The sequence below is a fragment of the Hirundo rustica genome, chromosome 21 (assembly GCF_015227805.2).
Source record: "Hirundo rustica isolate bHirRus1 chromosome 21, bHirRus1.pri.v3, whole genome shotgun sequence".
Lineage (NCBI taxonomy): Eukaryota > Metazoa > Chordata > Aves > Passeriformes > Hirundinidae > Hirundo > Hirundo rustica.
In genome coordinates, this window is record NC_053470.1 from 1,538,598 (window position 1) to 1,562,594 (window position 23,997).

The window sequence follows — 23,997 nt, forward strand, 5'->3', positions numbered from 1 at the left end:
CCAAGGGGCACAGGCTGTGCCGGGCTGAGCCTGGAGGCTGCTGCTGCTTCACTGCTGCAAAGCTCTGCACCACGGGCTGCAAGTGAGACACCGATCTCCTAATCCAGCACAGGGTGCAGCGGAGCGGGAGTGGGACACTGCTTGGGATGTGACAGTGCTTGGGAGTGGGACACTGTACTGGGGTGTGACACTGCACAGAGTGTGACACTGCACAGGGTGTGACATTGCACAGGAGTGTGACACTGTACTGGGGTGTGACACTGCACAGGGTGTGACACTGCATGGGGGTGTGACACTGCTCAGGGGATGTGACACTGCACAGGGTGTGACACTGCACAGGGTGTGGCACAGGAGTGTGACACTGCATGGGAGTGTGACACTGTACTGGGGTGTGACACTGCACAGGGTGTGACGCTGCATGGAGGTGTGACACTGCACAGGAGGGGGACATTACACAGGAGTGTGACACTGCACAGACTGTGACACTGCTCAGGGGATGTGACACTGCACAGGGTGTGACACTGTACTGGGGTGTGACACTGCACAGGAGTGGGACACTGCACAGACTGTGACACTGCACAGACCGTGACACTGCTCAGGGGATGTGACACTGCACAGGGTGTGACACTGCTCAGGGGTGTGACACTGCACAGGGTGTGACACTGCACAGACTGTGACACTGCATGGGGGTGTGACACTGCACAGAGCTGCAAACAGGGCACAGCCCTGGAAGCAGCTGAGGGGACAGGAATGGGGGCAGCTCCTGCGGGAGTGGAGCTGCTCTGCCGAGCAGGGCAGTGTCAGTGGGTGGGGGAGAATCCTGGGGCTCTGTGCTCACAGGGATTCCTGCAGGGAATTGGGGCCCCTGGCACTGCCACCCACTGCACTGCCACCCACTGCACTGCCACCCACTGCACTGCCCACACTCGTCCTGTACAATCCAGATTCCCTGGAACGGCAGCAGCTCTCTGCAAGGATGTGTCTGGATCATTAATCTGCCACGTTAGTTAATTGCGAGCGAGAATCCGCGATGGCGTGTTATCTGCTGGTTTTGTCCTTGTGCATATCCAGTGGAAGCAGGTTAATAATCCAGCTGGATGGTAAAACGTTTGGGTTATTGTGGTTTCTGATCATTATGAAGTGATCAGGCCTCTCCATCCAGTGCCTGCACTGAGCAGGGGAAATCTGCAATAATTGCAGGTCACTGCTGCTGGCCCAGTGCCATTGGGTGATTTCATGCACCATTTGGGTAAAGCTTCAAGCTGATAAATTATATTTATAGAAATTTTGTATCACAGAATCCCAGACTGGTTTGGGCTGGGAGGGACCTTAAATCCCATCCCATTCCACCCCCTGCCATGGCAGGGACACCTTCCACCGTCCCAGGCTGCTCCAAGCCCCGAAGTCCAACCTGGCCTTGGGCACTGCCAGGGATCCAGGGGCAGCCACAGCTGCTCTGGGCACCCTGTGCCAGGGCCTCAACACCCTCACAGGGAACAATTCCTGATTCCCAATCTCCCATCCATCGCTGCCCTCTGGCAGTGGGAGCCATTCCCTGTGTCCTGTCCCTCCAGCCCTTGTCCCCAGTCCCTCTCCAGCTCTCCTGGAGCCCCTTTAGGCCCTGGAAGGTGCTCTGAGTTCTGGATCCACTTTGTCACAGGTCACTGAATGTGTCAGGCACGCTCTGCCCTCAGTGAAGCTGTGGTGGCTCTCCCCAGTCACCTCCTTGTCTTCCACGTGCCTGAACGCATTTTCCAGGAATCTGCTCCGTGCTGTGCCGGGCACTGAGGTGAGCCTGCCTGGCCTGTGGTTCCCTGGCTCTTCCTTTTTCCCCTTTCTGAAAGGATATCAGTCATAGAGAACATGCACAATGCAACCGTCAGCTCTCCCTGGCTCCCAGAACTGGTCCTTAGGGAAAAGGGCCTTTTTCATTTGATTATTTCACTTTTATCTGCCTCTGTGAGTTCTTGCATTACACAAGAGCTGGTCATGACTTCCCAGTTAGGGCTGAATTTTGCAATAGGACTGGGAGCCTCATGAAAAGCCTGTTCGGGCCTTTCAATGGGAAATATCACATAGGACCAGCATTACGCAACTTGTTGGGGTTTTTTTCTGTAGTTTTCACTGATTTCATTAATTCTTGACACAGAGTTCTTGAAATGGCTCTCAGGGCTTGGTGGTTCCACTGCTGGGCCTTTCTCCTGGCCTGGGGGAAACCCTCCCAGTCCTGGTTTGTTTTACAGCCCCTGATGTTTTGCATTGTGGAGGTGTTTAAAGAGACCCTGGATTTCTTAATGTGGGGATTTATTATTGTATTGTATTATTTATTGTTGTTTATCCTTAAACCCACTGGATGCAGGAATTCAGTGGGGGATCCCAGTGCTGTGCCAGGCCACAGCCCTGAACTGCTGAGGAGCTCAGGACGGGAGCCTGGAGAGGCTTTTGGGGATCCGAATGAGCAGCAGAGCCGAGAAGCTGCCAGGGAACCCCTGTCCCATCCCTGCTCCCTGGAAATCCCCACAGGGACAGCAGCCACCCATCCTGAGCTGGGAGTGCAGGGGAGATGGGATGAAACTGGGAGAAAACAAGAGTTTTGAAGTTTCTTTTCTAAAAATGCAGATATTTGCAGTGAGAGGGAGGGGTATTTGTGTATTTGTGTCCATTTGGAAAGATGGGGAGCAGACAGACCTTGCTCCAGGAGTGTGATCTCAGCTGTTCCCCGCAGGAAGGAAGGAAATTCAGGCATTTCAGGCATTTTTGGGAGCCCCACATGTGGGAAACAGAGGGAAACACCTCTAACCCTGTTAGAGGTGCTGGGCTAGATGGAAACAGGAGTGTTTGAACAACACAGTGGGATTCATCCTTCCATCAGCAGAGGCTGGAGAGAGAGGCTGGAAACACCTTCAGCTTCCTCTGGAGCTGATCAAACTGTTGCATTTGTTTTTAATATAAGGCAGAAGTCATCTAGACTAGAACTGTATTTTTTTCCCCTTTGGGAACACGGATCCTAGCAGGGAGAAGCAAAAAATTTCATTAAGGAAGAAAGCAGGACTCCTGAGATTCGCAGATGAGGGAGGAGGGAGCGTTCCTGCAGTGCACAAAAGGCAGCCTGAATTTGAGGAATCACAAAAGTTTGCAAGTTTGCTATCTGCCTTGGAGTTTCAAAGCTTTTGGGATTCATGACTCAGGCTTACACACACATCTTGTAATGATCAGATCTTTCTGGCTTTTTTCTAAGTGAAAATCAAGTTTTTTTCTCATGATCACCTGACTCCAGGAGGCAGAGCTTTAAAAATACGCCCTGCTGCCAGACTGGCAGGAATGTCATCAGACTTGGTAACAAGCTGTTCCAGTTGGGTTTGGGAAGGCTGCAAAATCCCTTTCTGCAGGAGAAGAGGAGCAGGGTGGGAAGTTATTTTACACTTCAGCCAACAGGGTTTAATCCCCACACTGGCCCTGCTGGGTTTTCCACTTCTGTTTGGTTTGGAATGCCGATGAAGCTGTCACCAGGACATATCCCTTGGAGGACTCCCTGTGCCTTTCTGTCCTTCCCAGGGCCCATTTTCCCTTCTCAGGGAGCCCCCAGGTTTTCCCAGCACTGAAATTGGTGGCACTGGTGTCAGTAGTTGACCCCCAAGGTCACTTACCCCAACAGGGACATTGCTCAGCAGCAGCACTTGGTTTATTTGCTTATTTTTTATTTATTTTTCAGCATAAACCACTGCTCATGTCCATGGGGTGTTGCTCTGCCTCAGTGGACCCCAAACCTCTTCCAGAGCAGGGTGGGTTTGCTGAAACAGACGCTTTCCTGGCCAGCTTTTGGGTTGTTTTTGTGAACAAGAGACATTTGTTTCAGCGTGCCAGGAGATGTTTTCTGGCTTCCACTGTATTTGGTGGGATTGGATCACCAGCTCCCTGCTTTCCCTCACAGTGAGCCAGGGCTCAGCCAGGCCTCCCAGTGCTGATGGAAATCCTACAAACCCCCTTTTTTATCCCCAAATTTGCAGCATCGTTAACATCCTGCTAAAGAGGAGATGGGTGTGGGCTTTTTGTTCTTTTCTTTTTTTTTTTTTTTCTTTTTTGGCCTTTACAGCTCCCTGTGGAAAGGCAAAACATTAGTGCCCTGCAAGAGGTGGTTTAGCAGAACAGCTGTTGGTTGGGAGAGCAGGGAGGGAGCAGGGACAGGCTTGGAGGTTTTTCCTTTCCTAATTTACAGGAACACTGCCCTTTACAATCTGTGCAAAGCCCAATTTGAACTGAATAATGGGAAAGCAGGAAAGACTATTAACACTGAAAGGAAGCCTGAAGATCAGGTTAATGATGCTGCCTGCTTTCCTTGTACTCTGTATGTGGACAGTTCCACTGCTCGCAGGAAAATGTATTTTTAGGTTTGAAAATCCCCAGGATTTGAGGACTTCAAATGCTGAGGAGAGAAGTTGCTTCATTTCCATCACAGCTGAGGTGGTCTGTGAAAGACAGGGATATTTCTATCGGCTCTAAGCTTTATTTAATGTTTGTTTACAAACCGCCCTGAGCCCAATTTGAGTCAATCAGAGTTATCTTAAGCAGGTTTTGTGGGAAAAGGTAACAGAAGGAGCCCTTGATCCGTATGGCGTGTGCAGAGCACAGGCTGGTTCAGGCACACAGGAGAGAGCTGGAATTTCGATGGATGTTTTTTTATTTGATACTGGAAGGAAGCTCCAGTGTGCTGAAAGCACAGAGATCCTTTTTCAGTGCTTTCTATAGCTGTCAGTGCCCCGTGCACCTGTCCCCAGCTGCCCCGAGCCCCCAGTGTCACCGAGACACACAAAGCAGTCACACGCAGACAAGAGATTTTCGCAGAGGTCCTTCTGATCCAGCTCCCAGCTGAGAGAGCCGAGAGAAGAGACCCCTTTGTTTATTTTTTTACTTTTTATACATTTGTTGGTCTAGCAGAACATTGGCTTTTTGGGGTTTCCACCCCTCAGCCTCAGTGGCCAGACCAACTGTCAGTTACAATTGTTTTCAGGTTAGAAATATGCAAACAAAGGACAGAGAATGAAAAACAAAGGATTTGTTTATGTTACATCTGTGAGAAAGGTAGAAAACTGCTCTTAATATTGTACAATAACTAAAAAGATCTGACTCCATTTAAGAAAATCAAAAGGCTTAGAAAAACTCAGAAAAACCAGGGTACCACCCCCAGGTTTTAGGAGACTTGCTCAGGGGCGTCCTTTCCATGTGCTTTGGGGGATCCCAATCCTGGGATGCTGAGATGTGGGATTTGCCTGAGCCAAGAAAAGCTGTCCCTGGGAGCTGATGGGGAAAGCTGCTGAGAAATGCAATCAGGGCTCCTTCAGAGCCCCTGGCCTGGGAGGTTACAGAGCTCCAGAAACGCAACCCAGAGCTGACGTGCACTTCACATCTCTGAACCAGCCACATCTCCACCTCAAATCAGTCCCTGGGGAAAGGCTTATCCCTGCTCCCAGGGGATCTTCCTGTTCAGAGGAACCCCAGCTGGAGGTGGCAGGAGCTGGGACAGCAGTACTTGCCACCAGTAGCTGCAGTTCTCCTCCGGCTGCTCTGTTTCACTCGTGTCCATCTCAGTCTGGAGCTCTTGGCAGCATCCTTTCACCCTGCCACAGGATGATTTTATATTTGGGATCAAAGCAGCCAGCCCTGGCAATCCCCTCTGAGATTGTGTGTGGGGAGCGTTGGGGGCTGGTTGCACCAGTTTGGAACTGGGCAGTGTGGGCTGGGAGCTCTGTGGGGTGAGCAGGGGTGCATCCAACATCTCCCGGAGCCCTGCAGCCCTGAGCCAGCCCCCTGAGCTGCTGCTGGCAATAGTCCCTCTGCTGTCCCTCTGTCCCGCAGCTATGGGTGAACCAGGAGGATGGCGTGGAGGAGGGAACCAGCGAGGTGCAGAACGGCCACCTGGACCCCAGCGCCGACTGCCTGTGCCTGGGCAGGACCGTGCAGAACCGCGACCAGATGAGAGCCAACGTCATCAACGAGATCATGAGCACCGAGCGCCACTACATCAAACACCTCAAGGACATCTGCGAGGTACCTGGGGCTGGGACACACCTGGGGCTGGGGCTGTACCCACTGCATCAAACACCTCCAGGACATCTGTGAGGTACCTGGGGCTGGGACACACCTGGGGCTGGGGCTGTACCCACTGCATCAAACACCTCCAGGACATCTGCGAGGTACCTGGGGCTGGGACACACCTGGGGCTGGGGCTGTACCCACTGCATCAAACACCTCCAGGACATCTGTGAGGTACCTGGGGCTGGGGCTGTGTCTGTGTGTCCCCATCACATCAAACACCTCCAGGACATCTGTGAGGTACCTGGGGCTGGGGCACACCTGGGGCTGGGGCTGTACCCACTGCATCAAACACCTCCAGGACATCTGTGAGGTACCTGGGGCTGGGGCTGTGTCTGTGTGTCCCCATCACATCAAACACCTCCAGGACATCTGTGAGGTACCTGGGGCTGGGGCTGTGTGTCCTCACTGCATCAGACACCTCTAGGACATCTGTGAGGTACCTGGGGCACACCTGGGGCTGGGGCTGTGTCTGTCCCCACTGTCTCAAACACCTCCAGGACATCTGTGAGCTACCTGGGGCACACCTGGGGCTGGGGCTGTACCCACTACATCAAACACCTCCAGGACATCTGTGAGGTACCTGGGGCTGGGGCTGTGTCTGTGTGTCCCCATCACATCAAACACCTCCAGGACATCTGTGAGGTACCTGGGGCTGGGGCTGTGTGTCCTCACTGCATCAGACACCTCTAGGACATCTGTGAGGTACCTGGGGCACACCTGGGGCTGGGGCTGTGTCTGTCCCCACTGTCTCAAACACCTCCAGGACATCTGTGAGCTACCTGGGGCACACCTGGGGCTGGGGCTGTACCCACTACATCAAACACCTCCAGGACATCTGTGAGGTACCTGGGGCTGGGGCTATGTGTCCTCACTGCATCAGACACCTCCAGGACATCTCTGAGGTACCTGGGGCACACCTGGGGCTGTGTCTGTGTCTGTCCCCACTGCTTCAAACACCTCAAGGACGTCTGTGAGGTACCTGAGGGTACCTGGCACACCTGCCCATGGTGGGTGCTGGCAAGGGCTGAGCTGGGTTTGTCCCTGGGTGATTTGGGAACAAGTTGAAGTGTCTGAGGGCTGTGTCTTAACGGAGGAGCAGCATCAGTCAATATGTATTGACGGCTCCGAGAATTTCCTGCTGGATCTGATAATTCCTTTAGTTTGTATTAACCAGAAGTGCAATTTCCTGACCTTTATTCCATAGCTCTTTGACTAAAACATGATGAGGTTGAGATCCTTCAAGCAGTCCTCTTAATTAAAACCCAATGCCATCTACTTTTGAACTTGTGATTGAGGAAATTAGGTTGTAATTAAACCAATCAGTTAGCCGTGTCATCTGTGCCTTTCGTGTCGGGTTCACAATTTTCCCTGGCTCAGGATGGCCCCCATTTGCCTTTTTTATGGCGAGACCGAGGGCAAAACGTTTCCACCATGGGAAATGATGAAGGGAACCAAGCAAAAGCAAGCACTGGAGTTTAGTGACTGACTCCACAAATCCCCAACTTGGTTCTTCTTCATTAGGTTACAATTAACCTCTGTGACCCCTTAAGTCAGGATTAGTGCCCTGAGCTGAGCCCAAAGCGCAGCGCCCGTGGTGCTGGGTGTTTGGGAAGGGGAACATGCGGCTGGGCCGGAGTTTGGGCGCCGTGTGTAGAGATGTCCTTATCACTGAGAGGCAGAAGTTTGTTAGCACTGAGATCAAGGTCTGGGGATGGCTTTCAGCTCATCCCTCGCAGTGTTTAGCATTTAGTGAGCCTGTGCCCAGTCAGTCTGGGGAAGCCCCTTGTGAATTGTGCTTAGAGGAATGTCTTCCTCCCTTCATCCTTGCTGCTTGTCTCTCGGTGAGGCAGAGCAGCCGTCCAAAAAGCATCCATGACACTTTTCAAATAGGGAAGAGCCTTGGGATTTCAATTTGGAAACAAATGAGCTCAATTTCCATGTGCTATTTCGGTCAGAGAGCTTTGCATTGGAGAAGGGATGAATTGCAGGCGCTTCTCCACAGATCGTTTCTTTTCCTACATTTGCACTTTCCTGTTGGAATCTAAACAAACCCTAACTTGTATCTCCAGCCATGTCACTGTGTTCCTGCCGGCTGGGATTCTCAGGAGGTGCAGACAGGTGCAGCTGCATTGGGGGAACACTGAGTTACTGCCCCTGATGATATGTCCCAGACAGGAGAGATCCAGGAAGCTCCTTCTTTGCCCTGTGTGATGCAGGCTGGGATTGAGGGGATAAATCTTGGCTGCAGGTAGAGCACCAGGAAATGATTCAGCTGAGCAGAGAGCAGGACTGAAACGGGCGTTCTCATGCGTGGAATGATGGGCTGATGGAGAGAGGCTCATTATGCTCAGCTTAATCACAGCGAGGCCTTTGCCTGGGGAACCTCGGAGAGCTCCAGCAGCCAGGCACTGACACAGAGGGATGGGAGTGGGGATGGACTGGGAGAGGTGGGGCTGGACTGGGAGAGGTGGGATGGACTGGGAGAGAGGGGCTGGACTGGGAGAGGTGGGATGGACTGGGAGAGCTGGAATGGACTGGGAGGGAGGGGCTGGACTGGGAGAGCTGGGGCTGGGCTGGGAGAGATGGGAAAGGACTGGGAGAGATGGGGCTCGGCTGGGCTGGGAGAGCTGGACTGGACTGGAAGAGCTGGACTGGATTGGAAGAGCTGGGGCTGGACTGGGAGAGCTAGACTGGACTGGGAGAGCTGGACTGGACTGGGAGAGCTGGACTGGACTGGTCTCCAGGGCTCTTGTTTGTGCCACGCATGAGCAGGCAGCAGACAGCCCCTGGTGAGCTGCTCTGACAGTGGCACGTCTCCTTTTCCCGGGGATCTTTGTTTTAGGGTGCCAGGAAGGACGAAGGATGGGAGGTGTGAGAGGGGGTGGCAGAGCAGCTCTGGCTGGGCTGAGCCTGGTCTAGTGCTGAGTTTAGCAGTGCGTGGTTATTCTCTTGTTTCTGAGCTGCAGGCAGTAACAAATCCTGATACCAGTGAGGCACCTGAGCATGGGAGGTTCTTTCTGGAGGGTGGGGTTTGAGAGCCCTCCCACTGCTCCCCTCTGCTTCAGGATGCATTTCCACTCCCTGCTCCTGTGTCATTACACACCATGTTAATTACTCCCAGCACCCATAGCATGAGTCTGGCCAGGCAGGGAGCTCAGCAGCTGGCCTGCACCAGGATGAAAATCCGCTGTGCCAGCTGTGGGAAGCAGCTGGATTGGAGGCAATTCCTCACCACAGCAAAGCCCCACTGCCCCCATAGCTTGCTGTGGAGCAATGTCCAAATCCTTGCTGCCAGCCCTGCCTCTGGTTTTCCTTTCCAGTTCAAATGAGCTTTGCTCCTGTGCTGATTGTGGCTGTTTGCCCTTGAGCACCACCCTGCCCTGTGTGCTGGGAGCTCTGCGCAGGGAGCGCTGCCTGACAGCCCGGGTGGTGCCGGGCCCGGCTCAGGGACGGTTCCAGCGCCGTGTAAACAGCCCCAGACTGGCCCAGAGAGGAAAGAATCTGGAATGTCAGCACAGCTCCCTTTGGAGTTACAGCCTGCAGCTTCCTACTCTCCTTCATCCTGCTCTCAGCCAGACAGGATGGATGGAGGATGGATGGATGGATGAGGGATGGATGGATGGATAGATGAGGGATGGATGGATGGATGGATGGATGGAGGGATGGATGGATGGATGGATAGATGATGGATGGATGGAGGATGGATGGATGGATGGATGGATGATGGATGGATGGATGATGGATGGATGGATGATGGATGGATGGATGGATGGATGATGGATGGATGGATGATGGATGGAGGATGGATGATGGATGGATGGATGATGGATGGATGGATGGATGGATGATGGATGGATGGATGATGGATGGAGGATGGATGGATGGATGGATAGATGGATGGATGATGGATGGAGGATAGATGGATGGTGGATGGATGGATGGATGGATGGATGGATGGATGATGGATGGATGGATGGATGGATGATGGATGGATGGATGGATGATGGATGGATGGATGGATGGATGGATGGATGAATGATGAATGGATGGATGATGGATGGGTGATGGATTTAGGGATGGATGGATGGATGGATGGATGGATGATGGATGGAAGGAGGGATGGATGAATGGAGGGATGGATGGATGGACCGATGGGTGGATCGACTGACCACCTCTCCTGTCTCTAAACCCGCTGTGGGGTGAAGAAAACTTAGCACTTAACCTCCTGCAAAGCCTGCCCAACTTTGGCCTATACTTCAGGGACTACATGGAAAAGTACTTCAAAGACAGACAGTTTGGCAGCTATTTTTAGGTGTTCATTGAGCAAAACACTCTCCAGCATCTGCTCATCAGTCAGCTCTCCCTTCTCTGAGCAAACCTGACGGGATGAGCAGAAGGAAGATGACATTGTTTTATGTAACAGAAGTAAATTTACTGGAAAAACTCCACAGCAGCCTCCTCTGCTGTGTGTTATGGGAAAATGTTCAGTCTCCTTTTCCTGGCTTGTGCTGGAAACCACCTTCAAACACACAGAGAGGATGAGGATTGGGAACTCCTCACATTCCTTTATTCTCCCTGTGCTTTCAGAGGTGCCTGCACAGAAATGTGCTGCTTCAGCTCCTCCAGACACGTGATTCCAGAGAAATGATGAAGCAGCACAGGGAGTGTGGGAATAGTGAGGATGGGAATCGCAGCCAATGGCAATTCCGGAGCTGGGAGATGTTCCTGTGTTCAGGAAGGGACGGATGTCATGGAGCAGAGTGAGGGACACTGCACCATGGGCACAGGGCTTTTTCCTGGCTTTTTCCTTGGTTTTTTTCCCAGGCTGTTCTGAGATCAGCAGATAAACAGGAAAACCTGCATGGAGAGATGCTCTGTGTTGTTTCTCCCCAGTTTGGATTTTGGTTTGCCCTGTGACCATCCCACAGTGTGGGAAACAGCCTGCTCCCATTCCTCGTGGCCTTGGAGAATCAGAGAGGGAAATCCAGGGAAATGAGTCATGAAGGAACTCCTGGGGGAAGAGAGACCTCAATTAGAAAGTGTAGAAGGTGTTTCTCAGCTGAAAACACCAGGAAATTCAGGGTGACAGCGTCCTCCGAGCTGAGCTGGATGTGGCAGAGGTTGGGTCCAGGCCAGGTTGGCCAAAGTTGCATTTCTCATTCATGTTTGAAGTTCTCCCTGGCAGGAACCACATGGTGAGGCTGAAGGACAGCTCATTACAGGGTTCCAATGCTCATTGTGGCCCAGCAGCTGCATGTCACCAGCTGGCAGCGTGGCTGTGTGACTAAGCATCCCGAGTTCCCAAATTTAGCCATTCCACTGGAGCTGCTGGCATTTTCTTCCCTTCATTTTTTCCCCTTCCTATATAATAAAGACAAGCAAAGTAAGCAAATTCATCTCCTGGTGACCTCTGTGCCGATTCTTTCCAGTCAGGACACTCTAGATGGGACCAAGCCAGTTCCAGCTTCTGAGATTTGGTCTTGCAAAGTTTCTAGTCTAAATCATTCTGGTTGGACATGATGATCTTAAATTCTGTGATTTGGTGCTGATCATGCTGACAGGTGAAGTGTGGGAGGATGGGGGGGTTTGCTCAGAGCCTTCCACCCTCCAGCACATCAGCTGCAGGCTTGTTGGGGGTGCACTTGATGCCCTCATCCAGGCTGTTGATAAAGATATTAAACAGAACTTATGATGGTATTAAACAGCTTCCTTGTCCTGATTACTGGGCTGAAAGGAGAGATCAGAGCAGGCTCAAACAGCCCCTCAGAGCTTTCTGTGGAAGCTGTGCCACTGGAAGGACGTGGAGATGCTTGTAGGAGACCTGGCTGTGAGGTGCTGGGGGCAGTGGGGTTTGCAGGACCAGGCACCCAGCACTGAACACACCTCCCTGGGGCTGCCCCTGGATTTTGCTGCTCTCTGCAAATCCTTCCTTCTCACTCTCACAGGGTTACTTAAAGCAGTGCCGGAAGAGGAGGGACATGTTCAGTGATGAGCAGCTGAAAATCATCTTCGGGAACATCGAAGACATCTACAGATTTCAGATGGGATTTGTGCGGGACCTGGAGAAGCAGTACAACAACGAGGACCCCCATCTCAGCGAGATTGGGCCGTGCTTCCTGGAACACGTGAGTTCACTGGGCATTCCTGGGGAGCTGGGCTGGGGAGAGAGGAGAAAAACACAGAAGGCAGGAACTCTGCTGGTAACAGCGGGGACTGCTCCGTGGTTCTCCGTGTACTTTGTGAGATACAGAGGAGGGAGAGCTTGGATATGCATTTGGATAATCCCCAGTACATCTGAATCACATGGATGAGAACACACTGGTGGATTTTGCCCAGCCCGTCCTACTGTTCCATAAACCACCTCCTGCAGGAGCTGATAAATTGGCCAGTGTTGTAAATATGTCAGGAAATGTCCAACAAATGCCAGTCCTGGCGCTGGAGGCTTTCCTGGAAGGAGAGGGGAGCAGGGTGTCAGAGCTCACAGGTGCTGCAGCTCCTGTGTTGTGTCAGGGCGACAACAGTTGACTGCTTGTCAGGGAAACTCCTGATAAACATTCCTGAAACTTCAGCAGGACATCCCTAAAGAGCTTCACAGCATCTTTTAAACATCCCTGGGTCTCTCGTTGAGGTTTCCTCTGAGAAGGTGCATGAGGTGTTAACGTGGCTGGTTCTTATCAGAGCCAGTGAAAAGCAGCATCACATTGCACCTCTGTCCTGGGGAGATGTACGAAATCTTGGTGAGAATCAGTAGCTCAAATGTCATGACTTGAGGCTATGCTGTCAATTCGTTGCTACTGACAATGGCAGGAATTGCTGCTTCGATTCAGAGGAAGATCTGACACTTGCCTGTCACCAGACAGGGGCTGAAAGCTGCCTGATAAACTCCTGATAAATTATCCCTGCTTAGCCATTTGGCAAACCCAGCGGTGAGGATGTTAAGATCCTGTTCAGGGATCTCCAAAGGATCTTGTTCCTCATTTTCTTCAGGAGGAGAGAGCTGTCAGTGTGTGGCTGGTTTGGCTGTAGGGATGGGAAGGACACTGGATCCCTGCTCCCAGAGAAGCAGCTTGTTTGGACCCTCAGGGACTGAGAAGTAATTGCTGGGCAGGCGTGTCTTGGCTAAATAGAATCTGTCCTTTCTTTGGAAGGCATTGGCATTGGTGCAACTGGCTGGTTTGCAACACCTGACTTTTACCTGGGCTGTCTCAGAGTTAATTTGTGGTGCTGGGCTGTGTCAATCTCCTCCCCAGTGAAATCGTTCTCTGCCTTTTCATCGCCCTGTCTGCGTGGCCCAGGTCAATCCAAGTTAAAGGTGACAGTCTGTGGTCAGCGAAGGCAGAAAAAGGACATGCCAACAAAACAGACACCAGAAAATTTGTTAGACCAATCCAAAAGGTGGAGGGGCACACGTGTGAGTGGGTTTTTTGTTTGTGTTTAGTGTTTTCTGGGGTTCTGTTCCTGGGGAAATCCACGCAGTGCCCTGGGTTTCTCGTTGGTAAAGGGAATTTCAAACATACCCAGCCCCCAAACACTTGCCAGGTGTTTCAGGATCTTTCAGGGAAAGAGCTCTGGAAATAACAAGGTTGTCCTCTTGTCTTACCAAAAATGAGAGCTCTGCTGGGTTGTGCCTCTCAAACCCTCCCTGCACAATTTGAAGGTGAGAACAAGCCCAGCTCTGTGCAGGGCTCACACTGACACACCTGTACCTGCACAGACCTCGGCCATGTGTCACAGTGCAGGGCCCTCTCTGCAGTCCTGCCTTTCCCAGCACCTCTTCCAAACAGGAGAGGCACTGTGGCATCTGTCCTTCCTCCTGCTTGGGCTGTGCTTTCCTAGAAATCCAGGCTGCTTTGGGTTGGCAGGGTTGGGTTGGGAAGATCATTTTATTCCAGACCCTGCTGTGAGCAGGGCACCGTCATAGACCGCGATGCTCCAAGCTCATACTTGAGTACTTCCAGGGATGGGACAGCCACAGCTTCTCTGGGAATTCCATCCCAGAGGGCCTCCCCACCCTCCCAGGAGGAATTTCTCCCGGTATCCCATCGAACCCTGCCCTTCCCAGCCCTGTTGTGGCGTTGATCAGCTGGGTCTCTGCCTGACCTGTCCTCCTGACTCTGCCTTCACAGCAAGACGGCTTCTGGATCTACTCCGAGTACTGTAACAACCACCTGGACGCGTGCATGGAGCTCTCCAAGCTGATGAAGGACAGCAGGTACCAGCACTTCTTCGAGGCGTGCCGCCTGCTGCAGCAGATGATCGACATCGCCATCGATGGCTTCCTGCTGACACCCGTGCAGAAGATCTGCAAGTACCCCCTGCAGCTGGCAGAGCTGCTCAAGTACACGGCCCAGGAGCACAGGTAACACAGCGGGCACGGGGGCCAGGGCTCCTTCCCAACAGGACCAGGGGCTTTCTGTCCATGGCTCCTTCCCAACATGGCCTGGATCTTTCTGTCCTCTGCTCCTTCCCAACATGGCCTGGGGCTTTCTGTCCTCTGCTCCTTCCCAACATGGCCTGGGGCTTTCTGTCCCCTGCTCCTTCCCAACATGGCCTGGAGCTTTCTGTCCTCTGCTCCTTCCCAACATGGCCTGGAGCTTTCTGTCCCCTGCTCCTTCCCAACATGGCCTGGAGCTTTCTGTCCTCTGCTCCTTCCCAACATGGCCTGGGGCTTTCTGTCCTCTGCTCCTTCCCAACATGGCCTGGGGCTTTCTGTCCCCTGCTCCTTCCCAACATGGCCTGGGGCTTTCTGTCCCCTGCTCCTTCCCAACATGGCCTGGGGCTTTCTGTCCCCTGCTCCTTCCCAACATGGCCTGGGGCTTTCTGTCTCCAGAACTCCTTCCCAACATGGCCTGGGGCTTTCTGTCTCCAGAACTCCTTCCCAACATGGCCTGGGGCTTTCTGTCCCCTGCTCCTTCCCAACATGGCCTGGAGCTTTCTGTCTGTGGCTCCTTCCCAACATGGCCTGGGGCTTTCTGTCCCCTGCTCCTTCCCAACATGGCCTGGAGCTTTCTGTCTGTGGCTCCTTCCCAACATGGCCTGGAGCTTTCTGTCCCCTGCTCCTTCCCAACATGGCCTGGGGCTTTCTGTCCCCTGCTCCTTCCCAACATGGCCTGGGGCTTTCTGTCCCCTGCTCCTTCCCAACATGGCCTGGGGCTTTCTGTCCCCTGCTCCTTCCCAACATGGCCTGGGGCTTTCTGTCTCCAGAACTCCTTCCCAACATGGCCTGGGGCTTTCTGTCCCCTGCTCCTTCCCAACATGGCCTGGGGCTTTCTGTCCCCTGCTCCTTCCCAACATGGCCTGGGGCTTTCTGTCTCCAGAACTCCTTCCCAACATGGCCTGGGGCTTTCTGTCCCCTGCTCCTTCCCCCTCAGGACTTGGAGTTTTCTGTCCAGAGCTTCTTCCCATGAAGGGTTGGGGTTTTCTGTCCAGCTCTTGTCCCTGTGACATCCTGGATAAAAGGGGGCAGGACAAAGGGTCAGCAGCCAGTTCAGTCTTCCCAAAGCAGCAATTCTCGCTGGAGACACACTCAGCTCTGTACTAATCAGACATGTGAACTAATTACCCTTGGATGTACTTTCTGATGCTACCAGTTACACTGGCAAAGTGACTGGTTAGCATTCAGTGGTCTGCGAGGCTCCTGCCCTGCTCCCGGGCAGAGCCTGGGCACACAGGGAGTGCAGGACCAGGGTCTGCAGCTGGAGCCTGATGTGGGGGGAGCTCCAAACCTGCTCAGCTTTTCAGCACAGTCCTGCCTCTGCTTTTGCCACAGGGTTTAGGTTCAGAGGGGCACTCGCAGTTTGATTGCTTCCCAAAATTTCCAGGATCTCTTTGGCTGCTGCTGAGGACAATCAGCCTGGCTGCCTGACAGTGTGAGTCAGGGGCAGTGCCTGTGATACCACTTGGGATTTACTCCTGCGAAAAAAAGGTGAAAGAAAAATCAGGCCCTGTAAGGGCAGGTTTTTTTCCTGCCCTGCCAATTTTCTTTCTTTTTTCAAAGCCCATTTAAAACCAAATGAGAACAGAAAAGAGCAGAGATATTTCAGAAACTTCTGCAAGTTTTTGATGGGTTGTTTTTCCTAAGCCCAGCTCTAGAAGAGCAGGAGTGTGATGTGAGCAGAGATGCATTGATTTACTTCGACTGACCCACAAGTCTGAGTGATTCAGGGTAGCCAATGCCCCAAATCACCAATTTGGACAAGCCTTTGGCTTCAGATCCAATTCCTGCTTTTCCAAAGACCAAATCAAACTTGGAATAGACTCATGGGAACTTCGGGGTATCAGAGAGCAGCTCTGGGATCCCACAGGTTGTGGGTTTTCCCTTCAGCAGCCACATGAGGACCCTCAGCACTGCCTGGGAGCTCAGATGTGGCTTCCCAAGAGGAGGATGTCTAAAATGACCCTCTGTGAGTTATTTTGGAGCCAGAGCCAAGGGGATGTGGGCAGTGTGATAACACCAGGCTTGGGTTATTTTGGGAGCACGTTCCTGTTCCCTTTGGGATGTTTTAAGCTCACCATGTTGTTCAGTAATCACACAGAGTCATGTTCTTAGAGGCCTTGGGAGCTCTCCTGTGGTTCAGCAGCAGTCAGGTGACTCAGCCTGAGAGCTCTGTGTCACTGGATTGCCATGGACACTGTTTCTCTGGTTCCTCCATGCTTTGGGAAGGTTTTCTCACCTTGCATTAGGAGGAGTAACCCCTGAAGCTGTAACAGCACGGGGAGGAAACCTGTGGCTGCACACAGCCAGTGCCATATCCCAGCCCTGGAGGGAGGTAAAGCGTGGAAAAACGCAGGGCAAGCAGGGACGTGAGCTTCATCTGACAGAGGAACGTGATCCTCTTTTTCTTTTTTTCCTTCCTTTTCACTGCCTCCACACCTGCAGAGCTGTGGATTTTCCCTGCACCGGGTCAGGACAATGCTGAAATCAGAATCCAGGCCACACTCCCCAGAGACAGCAATGTGATGCTTGGCAAGGATCTGGGCTTGGATTCTGATGGAGCGCTGGGAAGTGGCCACTGCAGCCCCAATAGAATTGACAAACCATTTATTTACCTTCATCTCATGGTTAATGGGATCCTATTATTGCCTCATGGCCAAATGCTCTGCTTCTGTTGCTTTTTTCTTCTAAGTTTTTGCCAGCTCTGCCACAGACGCGGGCTGGGAGCCCAAAAAGTTCAGTCCCGAGTCTTTTCTTCATTACAGCGTGACAGGCAAACACTGCTGGGGTTTTCTCACTGGAATTAGGGAATTAGCATTCCCAAGATAAAAGGCTGGCACCGTCCCGCTCGGCGCGGAGGCAGGATGGGGGCGAGCTCAGAGCCTGCCTCCCTCCAACTGCTGCCTGTTTGCAGCCTGCTTGGTTTGAATTTTTCACAAAGCCACATCTGTTCACCTCTCTACTCCGGCTTAATGTGAATTAAATATAGGCAGGTCCTAAGTGCAGCTTGCTGGAATCCTGAGCATTCCCAGAGCAGAAGGGAGCTGGAATGCAGGGACACGTTCTGCCAGGGAGTGCTCTCCCTTCTGAGCATGAGCATCACTGCTGGGAGATCGCTGGTGACTGTCTGTAAACCCTGCACCTCTCCTGCCTCTCCAGAACCTTCCTGGCCATAGGGACTCCCCTCTTTCCCTAAAGAACTCCTGGATGTTCTGCAGAGCGCCCCGGTGTCCCCCTGGCACAGCTCCTTTCCTTGCACAGCCAATCTCCCTTCACACAGACTCTCACACGAAGGGAGGCACAAGCAGTTCTTTGTGCAGCACGATCCCTTCCGCCCCTGGCAGTGTCCAAGGCTGGGATGGGGCTGGGGGCAGCCTGGGACAGTGGAGGGTGTCCCTGCCCGTGGCAGGGGGTGGAGCTGGATGGGCTTTAAGGTCCCTTCCCACCCACACCTCTCTGTGATGGATATATCAGGCAGCCCATCCTCTGTTTTCCTTCATTTTGCTGAAAGCCCAGTCCCGCTGTGCTGGAATTTGTGGGATTATTTTTAACAGCGTCCAGAATTTTGACTTAAGAATTAAAGTAAAAATGAAAGCTCAGCTCAAGATTTCATCCGAGCCAAGGATACCAAAATGATATTTTTTGTGTATCACAGTGTGTTTGTTTCTTAGTATTTATCCTGTTGGGAACACATGGAGAGGGGATGTAATTCCCAGCATCTACCCCTCTTTTAGCTGTCACCAGCACAATCCTTAGCAATAATCAATAAAGCCATTCCCCCTGCAGCTGCCCAAGATGGCAGTTTTTCTCATTAGTCAGCAATCAATAGCAGCCCTTAAGTTAATAATACATCGTGGTGGCGGTGTGGCAGCTGGCCTTGCCTGTCTTCCCAATGGAAATGAACATTACAGCTCCTTGGAATGGAAAAGCAGGCACAGGGCAGGAATCAATGGCATTGATTTCAGCATCACTTTTTGAAAAGACTGATCATCGTTCTCAGTGGCCCTGGCAGGAGCCTGTTCTCACTCTGTGTCACTGCACTCACAGGGCCACGCAGGGAAAAAAAAGAAAGAGAGAGTTGCTTGATTTGCTGACCCGAGATCTGCAGTGAGAGTGAATTCCATGGGGTGACTGCTCCGGGAGTGGCTTGGAAGGTGCTCTGGTCTCTGTCTAAATGAACCCTTCTCCGAATGTTCATTTTAAAACCAGAAAAATCCGTGCCCAAAGACAGAGGCTGTGAAGGCGTTCAGCCTGTCTCCAGAACGCTTTTCAGCTGGGCACCTTGGGGCTGTAAAGGGCTCACAGTGCTGGTGGCAGAGGCCAGGCTGGGCTCCCAATTCCAGTTTCCGTCGAGCTGCTCTGCTGTGACGATGCAGATGGTAAACGGTGTAGATAAATGTAGACGAGAGATCTCTGAAGTTAGGTTTTAGAAGATGAGGTTTATTGTAAGGGATGTGAGGCCTTGCTCTGAGCTGCCAGGCTGCAGCTCGTGGCAAGGCCTAGGAAAGTGGGGGAAGGGAGAAGTAGGGAGAGGAGATTCCAAGAGAGGAAAGTCCTCGGGGAAGGGTGCAAGCAAAGAGAGCGTCCAGCCCCCCTGGGACCCCTTATCAGGGGTCTTCAAGGTGGGCTGGAACAGGACTTGGGCCAATGGGGTTACAGATACCTGATACTTCAGGGTGGTGTTACAAGTGTGGGATAAATCATACATTGGGGGTTGTTTTCCTAGGCATCCAGCAGCTAGGACATCTCAAACATCAAAACTTACTTTCAATTCTATCTCAGTTACAGGTTTCACATTCTCAGAATCTAAGCAATCATATTTATAGGGTTTTTTGGCTTCTTCCTCCCCAACAGTAAAATCCCGTCAGAGCGCTGAGGGTCACCCCTCCCCGTGTCCCTTTGGTGAGGTTGTGACAGCCTCCTGCTGCCTCTGACAGCCTTTCCCTCTGTGTGCAGCGACTACAGGTACGTGGCCGCTGCCCTCGCCGTCATGAGGAACGTCACCCTCCAGATCAACGAGCGCAAGCGGAGGCTGGAGAACATCGACAAGATAGCTCAGTGGCAGGCCTCTGTCCTGGACTGGGAGGTACGGTAAATCTGGGCTGGGAACCGGGCAAGGGCAAATTCCAGGCTGTTCTTGAATTATCTTAGACCCCATAGTTCACTGCCCACAGTTTGGGACTAAGCCTGGGGCGGAGAAGGCGCAGTCGTGACTTGAGGGTGGTGCTTAAACGTTAACGGTGCCCTGAGGAAAATCCAGGGTCCAGTTCCAATTTCACCACTAGCAGCCTGCAGTGACTTCTGTGATTGCAGTGCTGGAAGCAGGTGAGAGTTGGAGCAAACTCTGCGTGCATTCTGCCTCTGTGCTGTGTCACCGGGGAGGAAGAAGGGAAAGGCGTTAAGAAAATGAAGAGAATCCTTCTGGTGGTTGTTTCGTGACTGGAAGCCAAACTGTTAAACTGGAGTTAGAGATGCTTTTTTTATTTGCATTTTATAAATGACATCCCACTTAAAGATATTTCTGAACCAGCCCCGTGTGTAGTGATGGTGTAATTAAGGAGCTGAGAGGCACAGGGAAGGCAGAGTCAGCAGAAGGATTCCTCACCAGCGGGCCTTCAGTCTCTACATTTGTGCCATGTGTTTGGAAGAAAAGCCATACTAAAATTACGTCCTCCCTTTTCTTTTTGTCCCTGATTTTTTAAAATCATTGTGTGGAAGTAATCCATAAATAGGGTTTTGCAGCAGATTGAGGACGAACGGTTTTGTAAATCCTCTCGCTGTTGTCATCAGCCCATGTGTTCAGCAGGGAGATAATCAGAGTGATGGAGCAGCCTTCCTGCTTCCTCACTTGTGAAGTCTGAAATAACTCCACATTCCAGTCATTGGGATCATACTGTGTAAATGGGTGTATGAGAAGGAATTAATTAATTAATCCTTTAACTGTTTTATTTCTGGCAAAGGTCTGTGAAGGCTGGAAGGAGAGGGAGAGAAATACAGGTGCATCACCTGTGTCCTCCTTGGCTGAATTAGTTTCATTGCTGTGATGGAGGTTGGGTTTAGCCCTGGATCTGGTGATAAAACACACAATAAAACATAAATGCAGCAATCAGAGCTGGGATTGTGGCTGGCTGGGAGAGCACAGAGCACAGACAATGTGTCTGATTGTTTCAGTGCTCAGGAACATCTCTCTCTGCCACAGACTCATTTCCAGAGTGAGGAACCTGCTCTGCAGGAGGCACGGGACCATCAGCCCCACGCTCAGCCCTGGAGTGTGCCGTGGGATGAGCTAATGGGGGTCATTTGTGAGCAGCTCTGAGACTCGGGCTGTAAATAAATCTTAACTAAGGACAGATCCATTCCAAGCCAGTGAATATTCATGTGTGAGAGGGAAGCCAAGGTGACCTCCGCAGAGGATCTATGGAACAGCAGTTCCTTTTTCTCTTCCATTAGCTCAGTTGATAATTCATTTTTATTTAGCCCTATCCTTGATAATCCATTTCTGCTCAGCAGTACCCATTCTTTATCTCCATCCTATCCTCAGGAACTTGCCAAATGATTCTTCCAGGCTTTTTTCAGCTATTCCAGATTTTGAGCACATTATTGCGGCAACATCCTTCAGCTTCTCGTAACATAGCAAAGCCTGCTGTTGGTACACTCAGAAATCCGATGGGAGCACAGCCCCTGCCCAGAGGAAAACACACCCCTGCCCTGTTAATTCTGGATTTTGGGTCGAGAGGAGTCACAGAGTTTTGATGAGAAAGTCGAGGGTGAGAGCTGGACCCAGCCGAGGATTTCATTGCTTGATTCTTTCCTCTGAAGCAATTCTGAATCATCAGCTCCAGCCCCCACTCCACAGCTGTCCGTGGAACAGCCAGAAGGATGCACAGAAACCCAAAATACCCAGAAGTGAGCCACAGTGTAATACAGGAAGAGAGTGGGAGCAATGAAAAGATTGGATCTTTGGGAAGTGCTTGGATGTGCTGAGATGTGTGCAGGTGTTCCTTAGGCGCTGCAGACCCCAGATCCCACTCGGGGGCTGCAGGAATGTCCCCAGCGCATGGAGCACCGGGCTTGGCTCCTCACCCAGCCCCTGAGGGCTCAGAGCTTTGTGTCCTCTGCAGTTTTGGGGTACAGGAGGGACCTCCTGGTGTGTGTCCCCAGCCTCTCCAGGCTGTGGGGAAGGGACAGTTCTGGTTTGAGGAGATCACAGCTCCCAGTTTGCTGTCCCTGCTGTGCTGCTGCAAGGCCTGTCCAGTCTGTGGGAAGTTCCCTGAGCGGAGAGAAGAACCCACAGCTGGAATTCCCGGCTTTCCTGGCCCTGCTCCTGCTCTGCTCAGACCTTTCTGTACCAGTTCAGTCCATCCCAGTGGCTCCAGAGCACTCCTGAGATGCCCTGAAAACAGCGCTGACCACAAGAAAACAGGAACCAGGCATAAAAAATTGCCAGATCCGTCTTTTTCCACCAGGCAGGGCACAGGACAGAGCTAATCCCACATTCCCACCGCTTGGTGAATGATTTCAGAGCCTGAATGTTTCAGCACATGGAAATATTTCATTTGGAGGAATGTCTGATTTTCCTCAGCATCTCGAGACTGATGATGCTGATTCTGTGCTCTGAAGTTGCGTTTTTTTGTTTCTAAATTTACCCACGTTTTGTGAGGAGATGGTGGAAAAAGATTTTTTTTTTTAAAGAAGAAGGAAAAATTCCCCACCAAAGAAAAAATACTTAGTGAGGGAATATTTGAAATGTTCTCATTTATAAAATGTGTGCACACTTATACAAGGAGAGGTGTTGTTGGGAATGCTGATCCTAAAACTCATAGGAGAAGTAAAGGCTGCTTTAAGCAGAGGGCTTTTACTCAATCCCATGTTTTAGGAATCATTTTTATCCCTCTAAGGGATAAAAATTCATCCCACGTGTGTCCCCACGGTGGTGAATTTCAGGGTGAGTATTTGAAAACCGCGGATATCCTTGAGTTAACCAAAGCCAGGGGTTTTCCCCAAGAAATTCTGCAAGCGGGATCTGATTGTTTAAATCGCCAGTGGCACCAGGAAAGGGTGGCTTGGCAGGAGGGCCAGCCAGGCCTGGAGTCTTAAGGAATTATTGGCAGCTTTGGCATCTTCAGACAGGTAATGACTGAGCAGAATCTTCAGGGAAGATTCTGATCTCAGTGACTGCTGTAAATCAGGAATAATCACAGTTGCTCTGAGATGAGCCCCTGTGTGATTTGTGGCGTGTGGGTTTGACCGAGGAGCCTGCCTTGGTCTGTTGCCACGAGTGACTCACTTCTTTATTTTGTAACCTGAATTCCTGGCGTATAAACAGACCCAGAGAGGTGCTGCCCACACCAGTCCTCCAGTGCCTTTTGTCCTTTGAGCTGCTAATGGCTCACAATTTGGGGCTTCCACCACCTCCCACCGAGCCCTCTCGGTGCCTTTCAGTTCTGAAGCGTTCCCTGATGTTCCAGCTCCGTTTCCCCGGCTCAGCGTCGTCCCCTTGCTCGGAGTGAAACGCCCTCAGATCAAACCAGTGACATTTAAAGGCAGCAGGGCAAACCAGCACACGGAGCTGGCTTCAAAGGGGGCAGCCAGAGCCCATCCTGGGCAGCCTTTGCTGCTCTCTCCCTCCCCTGTTCCTGCCCTCTGAGGGAGCTCCAGCCCTCAGAGCTTGGTGGGAATAGCTCCACACGCACACAGAGCAGGATTAAAAGAGATTTCCACAAAGCCCATCATCATTTCCAAGTCCTTGCCGGCCCCAGCGTGGGCAGGGCTGTAGTTACACTGCTCAGGAGTGCATCCCTGCCTTCCCCTCTGCTCCTGGTCCCTCTCTCCTGCTGCCCGTAGGGATCCTGTGGAGCCCTGTGCCACCTGTGCCACCTGTGCCACCGTGCCCAGCTCGCTGGGCTCTGCTCCTGGGCAGGATTTGGGTTCTGTTCCCATGGGCAGGACTCAGCCCAGCCTCCCCGAGTGCCCCGTGTGGGTGATGTGGAGGTGGAAAACGAAACAGGTCTGTGCTTCAGCACACCTGGAGTTGCTCAGTTTTATGCCTTTTCACACAGCTCTTGAACCGCATCAAAACAAAACGAAGCAGAGATCACTGCAGCAGTTCAGGCTCCCTCTCCAGCCCTCCAGCAACACTTTGCTCCCTTTCAGCACAGTTTTTTCCTCACAGGAGGGCGGTGATGTGGCTCCCGTTTCCTGGGAGATCTCTGGAGGTCTCTGAGCCAACAGGGGCATGTTTGGCACGGGACAGAGCCTTGCTCATCAGCCTGGATGGCTTTGAACTTGCTGTTTAAACAGATTCCTTTGTTTTGTGTAGATATTTAGATATCTCTACCAAAGATTCCCATGGGGTGCCACTATGGCAGCTTCCAAGAGTATCAAATTTCCATGAAGGGAGAAATACATATATATATATTTGAGACATTTAGTGAGTACTGTCCTTTTAAATTTCTTTTTATTCTTGTTAT

At 51.9% G+C, this 23,997-nt stretch overlaps 1 protein-coding gene across 16 annotated transcripts in view; it reads left to right on the top strand.

The window, feature by feature from the left end:
* Window positions 1-23,997, top strand: part of ARHGEF9 (Cdc42 guanine nucleotide exchange factor 9) — a 207,089-nt gene that overhangs the window by 143,804 nt on the left and 39,288 nt on the right. For all 16 annotated transcript variants that reach the window (XM_058423250.1, XM_040084203.2, XM_040084206.2 and 13 more), the window contains 4 exons: window positions 5,854-6,045; window positions 12,039-12,218; window positions 14,220-14,452; window positions 19,484-19,613. In XM_058423250.1, the coding sequence (XP_058279233.1) occupies window positions 5,854-6,045; window positions 12,039-12,218; window positions 14,220-14,452; window positions 19,484-19,613 (735 nt within the window). The remainder of the gene's footprint in view (window positions 1-5,853; window positions 6,046-12,038; window positions 12,219-14,219; window positions 14,453-19,483; window positions 19,614-23,997) is intronic.